The sequence below is a fragment of the Oncorhynchus masou genome, chromosome 24 (genome assembly GCF_036934945.1).
Source record: "Oncorhynchus masou masou isolate Uvic2021 chromosome 24, UVic_Omas_1.1, whole genome shotgun sequence".
Taxonomy (NCBI): domain Eukaryota; kingdom Metazoa; phylum Chordata; class Actinopteri; order Salmoniformes; family Salmonidae; genus Oncorhynchus; species Oncorhynchus masou.
The window spans coordinates 38,580,050-38,595,558 of record NC_088235.1 but is presented as its reverse complement, the minus strand read 5'-3'; the positions used below and the strand labels follow the sequence as shown (position 1 = coordinate 38,595,558).

At 42.2% G+C, this 15,509-nt stretch overlaps 1 protein-coding gene across 2 annotated transcripts in view; it reads left to right on the top strand.

Annotated features, from left to right (window-relative positions):
• Positions 1–15,509, top strand: part of LOC135512149 (collagen alpha-1(XXI) chain-like) — a 60,518-nt gene that overhangs the window by 19,600 nt on the left and 25,409 nt on the right. Inside the window, exons 8-10 of one of the 2 annotated variants that reach the window (XM_064933860.1) lie at positions 2,083–2,091; positions 5,213–5,302; positions 6,365–6,427. In XM_064933860.1, the coding sequence (XP_064789932.1) occupies positions 2,083–2,091; positions 5,213–5,302; positions 6,365–6,427 (162 nt within the window). The remainder of the gene's footprint in view (positions 1–2,082; positions 2,092–5,212; positions 5,303–6,364; positions 6,428–15,509) is intronic. The other variant, XM_064933859.1, reaches the window with a different exon arrangement.

The following is a 15,509-nucleotide window of genomic DNA, read 5'->3' as shown; positions in this document are numbered from 1 at the left end:
AGACTCATCAATCTCACTGGAGAAAGCATCCGAGCGAGCGAAACACCGCCCCTCTGTCTTAATGTGTAGCCCATGTATCTGATGCTGTTAGTCAAAACGTTACTTTCTTATTTTTCCTTTTCAGTTGTGCATTGAAGCAAATGGTACCAGGAATACCATTAGCCATTATATAGCCATTGTTTAATAGATTATTACATGTATCGCTTGTGATTTGCTTCATCCTGCCTCTACTTTGGTGGAGTGCCTTTACCTCTGCTTACCTCATGCATATTGCTCTCATTGTTATTTCACTGTCGGATGGAAACCTCTCCCTGGCAGAGTCTGTAATACCTGCATTCAATTTCAAGCAGATCACCATAGTCCCTGTGCCCGAGAAAGAGAAGGTAACCTGCCTAAATGACTACCGCCCCATAGCACTCATGTCGGTAGCCATGAAGTGCTTTAAAAGGCTGGTCATGGTTCACATCAACACCATCATCTTGGAAATACTAGACCCACTCCAATTCGAATACCGCCCCAACAGATACACAGATGACGCAATCTCAATCGCACTCCACACTGCCCTTTCCCACCTGGACAAAAGGAACATCTATGTGAGAATGCTGGTCATTGACTACAGCTCAGCGTTTAATACCATAGTGCCCACAAAATTCATCACTAAGCTAATGACCCTGAAACTAAACACCTCCCTTTGCAACTGGATACTGGACTTCCTGATGGGCCACCCCCAGCTGGAAAGGCTAGGCAACAATCCTCCATACGTGGGCCCCTCAGTGGTGAGTGCTTAGTCCCCTACTGTACTTCCTGTTCCCCCGCGGCTGCGTGGCCAAGCATGACTCCAACACCATCATTAAGTTTGCTGATGACACAACGGTGGTAGGCCTGATCACCGATAACGATGAGACAGCCTATTTTGGGTATTTGGTATTTTATTAGGGAGGAGGTCAGAGACCTGGCAGTGTATGTGGTGCCAGCACAACAACTTCTCCCTCAACGTGGGTAACGCAAAGGAGATAATCGTGGACTACAGGAAAAGGAGGGCCGAACACTCCCCAATTTACATTGATGCGGCTGTAGTGGAGTGGGTTGAGAGTTTCAAGTTCCTTGGTGTCCACATCACCAACAAACTATCATGGTCCAAACACACCAAGAAAATCTTGAAGAGGGCATGACAACACCTTTTCTCCCTCAGGAGAAATCACTGGGGCTAAGCTTCCTGCCACCCAGGACCTATATACTAGGCGATGTAAGAGGAAGGCCCCAAAAATGGTCATAGACTGTTCTCTCTGCTACTGCACGGCAAGCGTTACTGGAGTGCCAAGTCTAGGTCCAAAAGGCTCCTTAACAGCTTCTACCCCCAAGCCATATAACTGCTCAACAATTAATCAAATGACCACCCCCCCACCCACCCCCCTTTGTTTTTACACTGCTGCTACTCGTTGTGTATTATCTATGCATAGTCACAATACCTCTACCTACATGTACAAATGACCTCAACTAACCAGTACCCACGCACCTTGACTTGGTACCGGTATCCCCTGTATATAGCCTCATTACTGTTATTTTATTCCTTACTTTACTTTTCTTTTTTTACTTTAGTTTATTTAGTAAATATTTTCTTAACTCTATTTGCTTAAAATGGCATTGTTGGTTAAGGGCTTGTAAGCAGTTCACAGTAAGGTCTACTACATCTGTTGTATTCGGTGCATGTGACAAATAACATTTTATTTATTTTGTTTGTGAAGCAGTGGCCAAATGCTCCACTGGCTTGGCTATTTATTTCACTACTAATCCACAATGCCTGACCACTGTTTTGAATCTGTGTTTCTGGATTTCAGTTTGGGAGCAACAAAGAGAGAGAGCAACGTACTGAAAATACACCTCCGCATGCCAACATCTCTCTCTCTCTCTCTCTCTCTCTCTCTCTCTCTCTCTCTCTTTCTGTCACTCCCGGCATGACTTGCAATGCTTATTTGACCTTCAATTCAACCTGTGTTATTGTCTTAATGGATTGGTCTATTATGGTGAGATTACAGGTTGCCAGGTGCTTCAATGACATAATCTCGCTCCTTTTATTTCCAGGATGGAGAGGTATGTATTTTGGCTGATGGCTTTGCTTTATTACAAAGAAACCCCTAGTTTCATTTTCATCACTAGAGGTAAGACTTATTTTATTGCATGGTCTTTTGCAACAACACTTTACCTTAAGTTACCCATATACCTATGTAACTACACAGGAATAACTGTAGTTATAACATTGTAATAACATGTAGTGACAAAGTAACTGCTTTGTAATCACATAGTAATAGCGTTTAGGCACACTTTACATTAGGTTGCACATACCTGTAGTTACATGGAATTTTATGGATTTCAGGGTAAGTGAGTCTAAGCTAATATTCTTTACTTATTTGAATTAATTAAAGTGCTGTGTTTGAATACCCATAGTAACATACTGTATTCTACATACTTAATGAGTATACACTACATACTATATACTATTAGTTCAGTATACTGTAAACGAATGCTATCCTTTCAGTTGAGCATACTAGCGCTACGCCTGTCTACCGGAAGTTGATTCTGTTGCTATGCAACCTCTTGCTAGCTTGTTAGCATAACAAATTAGTAACTAGACATGTTTGTGTTTGAAAATTTAATCTGGAGAGCCAGAGTGCGCGCTGGGAATTCTTAAATTCAGAGCGTTGTCAGATTGTCCATTCCTAACTTCTGAGTGTTTCCCCTCTCTGAGCATTCAGAGCGCACACTGGCTGAGGAGTAGGGTTGTTCCGAGTGTTCTGACCATCACACCAGCACTGCAGTCAAGCACACAAGCGAACTGGCTAGCTACTTCCAGACACAAATGAGAAAACACCTCCCTCTAACCATTTTACTCACCATAGCAGAGCTGGTAAGACTGTTTTTATGTTATCCAGAGTCTTGGTGACTGTAACTGTGCTGCTGGCAACAATTTAATTAGCTTTTTTGCTGACGTTTACTGACACCGGCCATATAAACAGGTGTTGAGCGTTCGTAAATGAGTTATTCTGCGCTCTGGCACACTGAGACGAGAGTGCTCTGTAATCGGAGTTGATAGCCAGAGCTAATTTCTGTCCATTGAGAACGCACAACGACTATACCGCCTAGCTAAGACTGACGTGAATAATTAAGTCAATAAACTTTGGGTAGTTAGATAGCATATAATTAATATACTGGCAAGTTCGATGTATTAGTAGCCAACTAACGAGGTAGCTAGCTAACATTGCCGGTAGTACCTACTGATGTAATGATATGCTTTGCGGTTCGTAAGGATAGTGTAGCCAACACATTGTCAGCCAACATAACGTGTAGCGTAAGTAATTTAAAAAGTTATTACTTTATTACATTGCTCAACATTTTCTTAACATTTGTCGTAATTATTTAAAACAATTCATTTGTATCCACTCTCGTCGGACTTCGGCTACATATTTCTTCCGCCATTTCCTTCAAATCTGAAAAACGTTGTGAAGCCCTGCCCATTTCTTGAAGAATTACATTATGGGCCCTAAAAGTACGGAAACAGTGTCCACTGCGTGTATACTTTGTATTTTGGCAAATGTACGGTAGTACAACATCCAGGAACTTTTAGCATACTAACTCTATCCATACTATGACCAATAAGCATACTACATACTGTACTCAATTTACGTCACAAAAAGTATGGTTAGTGCGGTTAGTATGAGTATTCAAACACAGCTAAGGTGTGTTTGTTTCTTGCTATAAACGTGTAATATAGCCCCTTGTCTCTAGAACTACAGTTGAAGTCGGAAATTTACATACACTTAGGTTGGAGTCATTAAAACTTGTTTGTCAACCACTCCACAAATTTCTTGTTAACAAACTATAGTTTTGACAAGTCAGTTAGGACATCTACTTTGTGCTTGACACAAGTCATTTTCCCAACAATTGTTTACAGACAGATTATTTCACTTATATTCACGGTATCACAATTCCTGTGGGTCAGAAGATTACATACACTAAGTTGACTGTGCCTTTAAACAGCTTGGCAAATTCCAGAAAATGATGTAATGGCTTTAGAAGCTTCTGATTGGCTAATTGACATAATTTGAGTGAATTGGAGGTGTACCTGTGTATGTATTTCAAGGACTACCTTCAAACGCAGTGCCTCTTTGCTTGTCATCATGGGAAAGTCAAAAGAAATCAGCCAAGACCTCAGAAAAACAATTGTAGACCTCCACAAGTCTGGTTCATCCTTGGGAGCAATTTCCAAACGCCTGAAGGTACCACATTCATCTGTACAAACAATAGTACACAAGTATAGACACCATGGGACCACGCAGCCGTCATACCTGGGGTGTCAGGTAGCCTAGTGGTTAGAGCGTTGGTCGAATCCCCTAACTGAGGAGATGCCCCTGAACAAGGCAGTTAACCCACTGTTCCGAGGCTGTCATTGAAAAATGGGTCTTCCAAATGGACAATGACCCCAAGCATACTTCCAAAGTTGTGGAAAATGGCTTAAGGACAACAAGGTCAAGGAATTGGAGTGGCCATCACAAAGCCCTGACCACATCCTATAGAACATTTGTGGGCAGAACTGAAAAAGCGTGTGCGAGCACGGAGGCCAACAAACCTGACTCAGTTACACCAGCTTTGTCAGGAGGAATGGGACAAAATTCACCCAACTAATTGTGGGAAGCTGGTAGAAGGCTACCTGAAATGTTTGACCCAAGTTAAACAATTTAAAAGTAATTCTACTTATTGATTGTATGTAAACTTATGACCCACTGGGAATGTGATGAAAGAAATAAAAGCTGAAATAAATAATTCTCTCTACCATTATTCTGACATTCCACATTCTTAAAATAAAGTGGTGATCCTAACTGACCTAAAACAGGGAATTTCTACTAAGATTAAATGTCAGAAATTGTGAAAAGCTGAGTTTAAATGTATTTGGCTAAGGTGTATATAAACTTCCAACTTCAACTGAACGTTTACAAAGTCATTTTGTTGGTAGTGTCTGCTGTGTCAATGCTTCTGGGCTGCTGAAAGCTAAATGATAAGGCTGCTGCTAAGAGACATGAACTGAACGCACTCTCTTGGCTTCTGTTGTCTGAGTGTCTGTTAGCAGGAAATCAGATAAATAATGTATTAATAGTTTAGCTTAGTGAAAGCTATGTAATGTGTGATTAGTGAATGATGTGTTTCTTGTTTATTCCAGTGTGCAAACGGCCCTGGTGATATAGACGTGGACCCCACTCCAGAACCCTGTACCTGTCCTCCCGGACCCCCTGGCCTTCCAGGCATTAAGGTCAGTCAAAAGGCTTACACCCCGAGACTTGCCAGTTTCTAAATCCAGTGTCAATTCCTTCCATCCGGAACATGCTGCTGTGCAAATCAAATACACTTCTGAAAGCATTCCACATTTGAACAGTTTTGTAACTAAATGTTTTTTCTCCCTGCGACTTGCATGAGCAATTCGTCCAACACCATGTAAGTACAGCCAAGTAGAAAGATAAGGTTGAAGCAGATGTGGCTGTCTGCCTACAGTACATCAAGGTGACAGCAATGCAAGTGATTGGGTTGTGGTTGGAGATGTTATCAATAACACCTGCCCCACTGTCCTACGTCCTTATTGATGGAAATAATAGGACTAGTTCCAGACTGTCTGGCAAGAGAATGACACGTTGACTAAAAGTAGAAACAGACTGGCTTCTAGGCAAAATTACATTTACTGAAATGGGCCACAAAATAAAATGCTCTGTGACCCATTTCATGGTTCACAGAGCATGTGCCTAATAATTATAAGATGTTAAAACTAACACTAAAGCTTTGAAGTAGCGTACCTTTAAGCAATATTACCATAGCAACTGGTCCCTTTATTCTATAAGAGTGTAGGTTTCAGACATGTTTGTGTTTATAAGGGCATGGTCATGGATGGGTGCAAATCTTGTTTTTCAACAGGAAAAGATTTTCAACAGGAAAAGATTGCTCAACAAGGTTTTGATGGTAGATCCAAAGCATGCTAGATCCAAGCATGGCTGGTTCACAGATGGACATTTTGGGCTGATATATTAACAGGAATTGTAATAAATGGCATCTTGAATAAAGTAAAGTTAAACCTATCCTGCTGAGACATGCACTTGGAAAGATGTGTTTTACTGATATTCAGTAAAGCCGTGACATAACATTTTCCAGGAAAGGTCAAAACCATTACTGTTTGATGCTCCTCACAAAGAACATGTTTTAAAACAATTTGCAGCATGCAATCGAAAAACGGTTTCTGAGTAGTTCAACGGTTTCATGAGTGGTGCACTTACATTGTTTTAAGGTCCAAATGGTCCAGTCAATAAGCTGCTGTTTTCTCTTTCAGGGGGAAGCAGGAACAATGGGAAGGCCCGGTCAAGCTGGTCCTGCTGGTGCTGATGGTAAGCCTGTGAGTACTCCATCATTTTATATTCAAAAATAAACTCACTCAACACTCATCAGAATCCAACACTTTGGAGAAAATCAATGTATCAATAATGGATGCACTGCTATATGGGACATTGTTGAATGGGTATTCAAATCAGTCAGATGCCAATTGGAGCTCTTGAATATCAAGATAATTCAGTTGTAACGGTTAAATGGCACACCTGGAGAGATGCACAGTACATAGTTGTGCTAATGGCACCCTTTCTCCAATAGGATTTGCCTGTCAAGGATTCCAGGACATTTCCACGTTTTTAAAATGAAAGGAAAAGTGGTTTATTCTATATCAAATCAAACTTTATTTGCCACATGCGCCAAATTCAACAAGTGTAGACTTTACCGTGAAATGCTTACTTACTTTTTTATTATTACTTTTTATTTTAGCCTAAATATTTTCTTCTTCTTAAACAGTGCAGTTTAAGAAGAAGAAAATATTTAGGCTAAAATAAAAAGTAATAATAAAAAAGTAACACAATAAGAATAACAATAATGAGGCTATATACAGGGTGCACCGGTGCAGAGTCAGTGTGCAGGGATACAGGCTAGTTGAGGTAATCTGTACATGTAGGTGGGGGCAAAGTGACTATGCATAGGTAGCAAACAAACAGTGAGTAGCAGCAGTGTACAAGATGGGGTGGTTGTCAATGTAAATAGTCCGGGGGCGATTTTTATGAATTGTTCAGCAGTCTAATGGCTTGGAAGTAGAAGCTGTTGAGGAGCCTTTTGGTCCTAGACTTGGCGATCCGGTACCGCCCTCTGTAGCTCCTTACGGTCAGATGCCGAGCAGTTGCCATACCAGGCAACATACCATGCTCTCGAGGGTGCAGCTGTAGAACCTTTTGAGGATCTGGGGGCCCATGCCAAATCTTTTCAGTCTCCTGAGGGGAAAAGGTTTTGTCATGCTCTCTTCACGACTGTCTTGGTATGTTTGGACCATGATAGTTCGTTGGTGATGTGGACACCAAGGAACTTGAAACTCTCGACCCGCTTCACTACAGCCCCGTCGATGTTAATGGGGGCCTGTAGGGCCCGCCTTTTCCTGTAGTCCACGATCAGCTCCTTTGTCTTGCTCATGTTGAGGGAGAGGTTGTTGTCCTGGCATCACACTGCCAGGTCTCTGACCTCCTCCCTATAGGCCGTCTCATCATTGTCGGTGATCAGGCCTACCGCCGTTGTGTCGTCAGCAAACTTAATGATGGTGTCGGAGTCGTGTTTGGCCACGCAGTCGTGGGTGAACAGGGAATACAAGAGGGGACTAAGTACACACCTCTGATGGGCCCTAGTGTTAAGGATCAGCGTGGCAGATGTGTTGTTACCTACTCTTACCAGCTGGTGGTGGCCCATCAGGAAGTCCAGGATCCAGTTGTAGAGGGAGGTGTTTAGTCCCAGAGTCCTTAGCTTAATGATGAACTTCATGACCACTATGGTGTTGAACGCTGCGCTGTAGTCGATGAACAGCATTCTCACATAGGTGTTCCTTTTTTCTAGGTGAGAATGGGCGGTGTGGAGTGCCATTGAGATTGTGTCCTCTGTGGATCTGTTGGTGCGGTATGCGAATTGGAGTGGGTCTAGGGTGTCCGGGATGATGCTGTTGATATGAGCCATGACCAGCCTTTCAAAGCACTTCATGGCTACCGACGTGAGTGCCACGGGGCAGTAATCATTTAGCCAGGTTACCTTCGCTTCCTTGGGCACAGGGACTATGGTGGTCTGCTTGAAACTTGTAGGTATTACAGACTCGGTCAGGGAGAGGTTGAAAATGTCAGTGAAGACACTTGACAGTTGGTCCGTGCATGCTTTGTGTACTGGTAATCCAAGTCCTGGTAATCCATCTGGCCCAGCGGTTTTGTGAATGTTGACCTGTTTAAAGCTCAACATTCACAGAACAGCTGGTGCTCTCGTGCATGCTTCAGTGTTGCTTGCCTCAAAGCAATCATAAAAAGCGTTTAGCTCGTCTGGTAGGCTCGCGTCACTGGACAGCTAGCGTCTGGGTTTCTCTTTGTAGTCCGTAATAGTTTTCAAGTCCTGTCACATCCGACGAGCGTCAGAGCCAGTGTAGTAGGATTCAATCTTAATCCTGTATTGACGCTTTGCTTGTTTCATGGTTTGTCTGAGGGCATAGCGGGATTTCTTATAAGCATCCAGATTACTACCAGCTGTTATTGACAAAAAGACACACACCCCCACCCCTCTTCTAACCAGCAGTCGCGTCTCTGTTCTGCCAGTGCATGGAAAATCCCACCAGCTCTATATTGTCCGTTTCTTTGCTCAGCCACATCTCGGTGAAACAAGATGTTACAGGTTTTAATGTCCCGTTGGTAGGATAATCTTCGGTCATACATTTTATTTGCACGTTAGCAAGGAGATTGGAAGGCATTGGGAGTTTACTCGCTTGCCTCCGGCTTCTCAGAAGGATCCCCGATCTGCGTCCCCTTTTCTAGCGTCTTTTCTTCACGCAAAAGGCGTGGATCTGGGCCTGTTCCAGTGAAAGCAAGATATTCTTCTCGTCCGAATCGTTAAAGGTTTCTTCCAGTCTGCGGTGAGTAATCGCTTTTCTGATGTCCAGAAGTTATTTTCAGTCATAAGAGACAGTAGCAGTAACATTATGTACACAATAAGTTAAAAAATAAGTCACACAAAACGCAATTTAAAAAATAAAAATTGCACAATTGGTTGGGAGAATGTAAAATATTAGCCATGTTCTCCGCGCCATTTTATAGGTGACCAAAAGTATGTGGACACCTGCTCATTGAACATCTCATTCCTAAATCATGGGCATTAATATGTAGTTGTTCCCCTCTTTGCTGCTATAACAGCCTCCACTCTTCTCGGAAGGGTTTCCATTAGATGTTGGAACGGGGACTTGCTTCCATTCAGCCACAAAAGCATTAGTAAGGTTGGGCACTGATATTGGGCGACTAGGCCTGGCTCGCAGTTGGCGTTCCAATTCGTCCCAAAGGTGTAAGATGGGGTTGAGGTCAGGGCTCTGTACGTGCAAAGTCAAGTTATTCCACCACAATCTCGATTTTTGTCATGCTGAAACAGGAAAGGGCCTTCCCCGAAATGTTGCCACAAAGTTGGAAGCACAGAATCATCAAGAATGTCATTGTGATGCTGAGTTAAGATTTCCCTTCACTGGAACTAAGGGGCCTAGCACGAACAATGAAAAATAGCTCCAGACCATTATTCCTCCTCCTCCAAACCTTACGGTTGGCACTATGCATTGGGGAAGGTAGCGTTCTAATGGCATCCGCCAAACCCAGATTAGTTTGTCAGACTGCCAGATGGTGAAGCATGATTCATCACTCCAGAGAACGTGTTTCCACTGCTCCAGAGTCAAATGGTGGCGAGCTTTACACCACTCCAGCCGATGCTTGGCATTGCGCATAGTGATCTTAGGCTTGTGTGTGGCTGCTCAGCCATGGAAACCCATTTAATGAAGCTCCCGACAAACAGTTATTGTACTGACGTTGCTTGCAGAGGCAGTTTGGAACTTGGATGTGAGTGTTGCAACCAAGGACAGATAGGTGATCACGTTCTGTGAGCTTGTGTGGCCTACCACTTCGCGACTGAGCCGTTGTTGCTCCTAGATATTTTCACCAAACAATAACAGCTGACCGGGCAGCTCTAGCAGGGCAGAAATTTTACAAGCTGACTTGTTGGAAAGGTGGAATCCTATGACGTTTTAATTTTTTATTTATTTCACCTTTATTTAACTAGGTAGGCTAGTTGAGAACAAGTTCTCATTTGCAACTGCGACCTGGCCAAGATAAAGCGTAGCAATTCGACACATACAACAAGACAGAGTTACACATTGAATAAAAAAAACATACAGTCAATAATACAGTAGAACAAAAGAAAACAAAAAGTCTATATACAGTGAGTGCAAATAAGGTAAGTTAAGGAAATAAATAGGCCATGATGGCGAAGTAATTACAATATAGCAATTAAACACTGGAATGGTAGATCGGCAGAAGATGAATGTGCAGGTAGAGATACTGGGGTGCAAAGGAGCAAAATAAATAAATACCAGTATGGGGATGAGGTAGGTGGATAGATGGGCTGTTTACAAATAGGCTAAGTACAGGTGCAGTGATCTGTAAACTGCTCTGACAGCTGGTGCTTAAAGCTAGTGAGGGAGATGTGAGTCTCCAGCTTCAGAGATTTTTGCAATTCGTTCCGGTCATGGGCAGCAGAGAACTGGAAGGAAAGACGACCAAAGGAGTAATTGGCTTTGGGGGTGACTAGTGAGATATACCTACTGGAGCGCTTGCTGCTATGGTGACCAGTGAGCTGAGATAAGGCGGGGCTTTACCTAGCAGAGACGTGTAGATAACCTGTAGCCAGTGGGTTTGGCGACGAGTATGAAGCGAGGGCCAACCAACGAGAGCGTACAGGTCGCAATGGTGGGTAGTGTATGGGGCTTTGGTGACAAAACGGATGGCACTGTGATAGACTGCATCCAGTTTGTTGAGTAGAGTGTTGAGGATTAGTAGGATGGTCAGTTTTACAAGGGTATGTTTGGCAGCATGAGTGAAGGATGCTTTGTTGCGATATAGGAAGCCAATTCTAGATTTTATTTTGTATTGGAGATGCTTAATGTGAGTCTGAGGGCGAAAGTTGAAAGTCACTGAGGTCTTCAGTAAGACCATTCTACTGCCAATGTTTGTTTATGGAGATTGCATGGCTCTGTGCTCGATTTTATATACAGTTGAAGTCGGACATTTACATACACCTTAGCCAAATACATTTAAACTCAGTTTTTCACAATTCCTGACATTTAATCCTAGTAAACATTCCCAGTTTTAGGTCAGTTAGGATCACCACTTTATTTTAAGAATGTGAAATGCCAGAATAATAGTAGAGAATCATTTATTTCAGCTTTTATTTCTTTCATCATATTCCCAGTGGGTCAGAAGTTTACATACACTCAATTAGTATTTGGTAGCATTGCCTTTAAATTGTTTAACTTGGGTAAAATGTATCGGGTAGCCTTCCACAAGCTTCCCACAACAAGTTGGGTGAATTTTGGCCCATTCCTCCTGACAGAGCTGATGTAACTGAGCCAGTATTGTAGGCCTCTGTAACAATCCGGGTGTTGTGGGTGTGGAGTCAAAGGCAGGAGACAGAGAGTACAATGCTGTGCTCTTTAATGCACTAAACGCACCTCAGGGTGCTAACAATGATCACGGCCCCAAAACACAGGGAATGTCAAAATGACGATTCAAAAAAGGCACGACTAGGCACTAACACGTTCCTCTGATACAGAGCAGAAGGTTACAAAGAATAATCCCGCACAACAACCAGGTGGGCCGGCTGTCTAATAAAGACAAAATAATCATACACACAGGTGCTACCAATAAACATACAAGGATGGGGATGAAAGACAATCAGTGGCAGCTAATAGGCCGGTGACGACGACCGCCGAGCGCCACCAGACCGGGAAGGGAAACCACCATCAGTCGGACTCGTGACAGCCTCCTTGCTCGCACATGCTTTTTCAGTTCTGCCCACACATTTTCTATGGGATTGAGGTCAGGGCTTTGTAATGGCCACTCCAATAATTTGACTGTTGTCCTTAAGCCATTTTGCCACAACTTTGGAAGTATGCTTGGGGTCATTGTCTATTTGGAAGACCCAGTTGTGACCAAGCTTTAACTTCCTGACCGATGTCTTGAGATGTTGCTTCAATATATCCACGTAATTTTCCATCCTCATGAAGCCATCTATTTTGTGAATGCACCAGTCCTTCCTGCAGCAAAGCACCCCCACAAGATGATGCTGCCACCTCATGCTTCACGGTTGGGATGGTGTTCTTCTGCTTGCAAGCCTCCCCCTTTTTTCCTCCAAACATAACGATGGTCATTATGGCCAAACAGTTCTATTTTTGTTTCATCAGACCAGAGGACATTTCTCCAAAAAGTACAATCTTTGTCCCCATGTGCAGTTGCAAGCCGTAGTCTGGCTTTTCTTTGGCGATTTTGGAGCAGTGGCTTCTTCCTTGCTGAGCGGCCTTTCAGGTTATGTTTATATAGGACTCGTTTTACTGTGGATATAGATACTTTTGTACCTGTTTCCTCCAGCATCTTCACAGGGTCCTTTGCTGTTTTTCTGGGATTGATTTTCACTTTTCGCACCAAAGTATGTTCATCTCTAGGAGACAGAACGCATCTTCTTCCTGAGCGATATGACGGCTGCGTGGTCCCATGGTGTTAATACTTGCATACTATTGTTTGTACAGATGAACGTGGTACTTTCAGGCCTTTGGAAATTTCTTCCAAGGATGAACCAGACTTGTAGAGGTCTTGTTGATTGATTTTGATTTTCCCATGATGCCAAGCAAAGAGGCACTGAGTTTGAAGGTAGGCCTTGAAATACATACACAGGTACACCTCCAATTCACTCAAATTATGTCAATTAGCCTATCAGAAGCTTCTAAAGCCATGACATAATTTTCTGGATTTTTCAAAACTGTTTAAAGGCACAGTCACTTAGTGTATGTAAACTTCTGACCCACTGGAATTGTGATACAGTGAATTATAAGTGAAATAATTTGTCTGCAAACAATTGTTGGAAAAATTACTTGTGTCCTGCAAGAAGTAGATGTCCTAACTGACTTGCCAAAACTATTGTTTGTTAACAAGAAATTTGTGGAGTGGTTGAAAAATGAGTTTTAATGACCGCAACCTAAGTGTATGTAAACTTTCGACTTCAACTGTACCACACCCCCTTGGGCCTTATTTCTTCAGTAAAGTACAGTACTTGGCAAGAGCACTTGGCTAACTCTAAAGGCTGTTGCTTCCTACTGGGAGGCAGGAGAAACTTTGTTACTCCTACTGGTGTGATAACTGGGCTCATGAGGAGGGCCAGATGGAGACCATTCATATATCATTATTTGCAGGAAAGCTTTATGTTTTAAATAATACGTCCAGATCTACATTATCTAGAATAGATCGTAGTCAAATGTAAGTAATCATTGCTGCCACAGTTTTTTTTAACATGCAGTATATCTGCAGAGACTGAGAGTAGACTTTGATATAGTGGTCTGGTTGCCACTGAAGATATTGAAACATATTGGGTCTTCACCTGATTTTATGTTAAGTGGCCTGTAGTCTGAATATAATGATTATGAAACAGACCACGAAGATAGTCATTGAAGCATGTCCTCCCTGAGATGCTCTGTAATATCAAACAGAAAGAAAAAGAGAACAATGTGTCATTTCATTTGTGAAGGTGAATGTCGCTCTGACATACAGTACAGTGTCTAGGTTAATGATAAAGTGCCTACATATCTTCGCTCTATGTTGCTGCGAGGTTTCTTTGTGTTGGAGCGGAATTGTCTTACCGGAATTAATTGAATAGACCACTTAGAGTGTGTTGAGATTGCTAGCTATGATGGAAACATGATGAAGACCTTGAGGGGAATATTACATTTGTATGAATGAAGCAAATGTTTTAGGGGAATGCATGGTCATGGTTTCCATGAAAGAGTACAGTATATCGTACCTTGCAGGGGAACCGTCACTGTGACAGGATAAATCTTGTAACTTGATTTAGAAGGTGTTTGTGCGTTAGCAGTCAGATTTCGTTGAATCTGTTGAGCATGAAAGGTAACAGTCTCTGCGTGAATACTCACATAATAACTTCAGGAACAGAAAACACAAGTGGCACTTTTTCTGATATTACTTGTTTGGTTGTACCAGCTCTATTACTATCACACTGAACTTGTGGGGCTGGTTACCCGGACACAGATTTAGCCTAGTCCTGGACTAAAAAGCAAGCTCAGTGGAGAATCTCCAATGAAAGTCATTTTTAGGTTAGGACTCGGCTTGATCTGTGTCGGGGAAACCGCCCTGTAATCTTTCAGTATTGTTTGCCCAAGTGGCATATGAATTCAATTTTTGAATATCATCATTATTCAAGGTCAAGTTGTGTTCTTTTCTGCCTAAACTATATCATGGATAAAAGACCTATTGTTTCAGTCATTTTCATGACTTCAATTTGTTCATTGTTTTCTGTCAATGAACTATGTATCAACTCGCTGTTCGGATGACATTTTGAAGTCATATATTTTCATTGCTTTTTCCATTAGAGGCTTTGATATACTGTAAATTGGTCTGTGTGGGGTGTTCAACTTGCACTCAATACTGATCTCTACTGATGACTGAGGTCATGAGAAGTGTAGACCAGTTTACAGTACAATATGTTCTTTGTGAACATACTGTGGCCTTTGAATACTGGCAGTGCATTGTTGAAGCAAATCTTCCTCCAAAAGTGCAATAAAGTGATGAGAGAGTGTCTTTCACAAGTGTTTTGTGAAGTCATCACTTGTAGTCAGAGGAAAGATATCAGTTTATTTCAAATTCTACACTATGTAACAATGAAACCCGTACATGTCATCCTACCACTGAAGTTAGGGCAGATGTTACATTTGAGGTTATTCCAAAACATGGGGGCTGTTTTATTGCATATGTTAACATCCTTAGCAACTAAGAATCTTTGAGTTCAGTAAACATCGTTTACTGTTTTGAGTCATTAAATAGAATTGAGCAATTATGTAGAGAATAATTATCTTATTCGGACAACCCTAACATATTCCTCAATGAATTTGTCGGCACAATTACTGTACATTAAATAAATAAATGGTGCCCACTTGCAGGGTAATCAAGTATGGGTGTGAAAGTGTAAAAGACATTACAGAATTGGCACTGTACCCTGTACAGTAGCCTAGTTTCCCATGACACTAAGGGTAAAGATCCATGCAGAATTGTAAGCCCAGACAGTTTTTTTGCGTTATTACATACAGCCAGAAATAACTTCTGGATATCAGGGTGGCGGTAACTCACCAGCATTTTGACCAGAAATTCAACTTTCCTGAATTGGATCCTTTGTTCGTACCACCCAACTCTACTGAACTTATCACAGAGGTTGCTCCAAGACGCCGCCGGCAGAGAAGAGGTATTCAGAGTTTACTTTTAGTCTGACTCTGGAGGCATGCACCTTCCTCCACCGCTCCTGGTTATATTACTCGCTAATGTTCAGTCCCT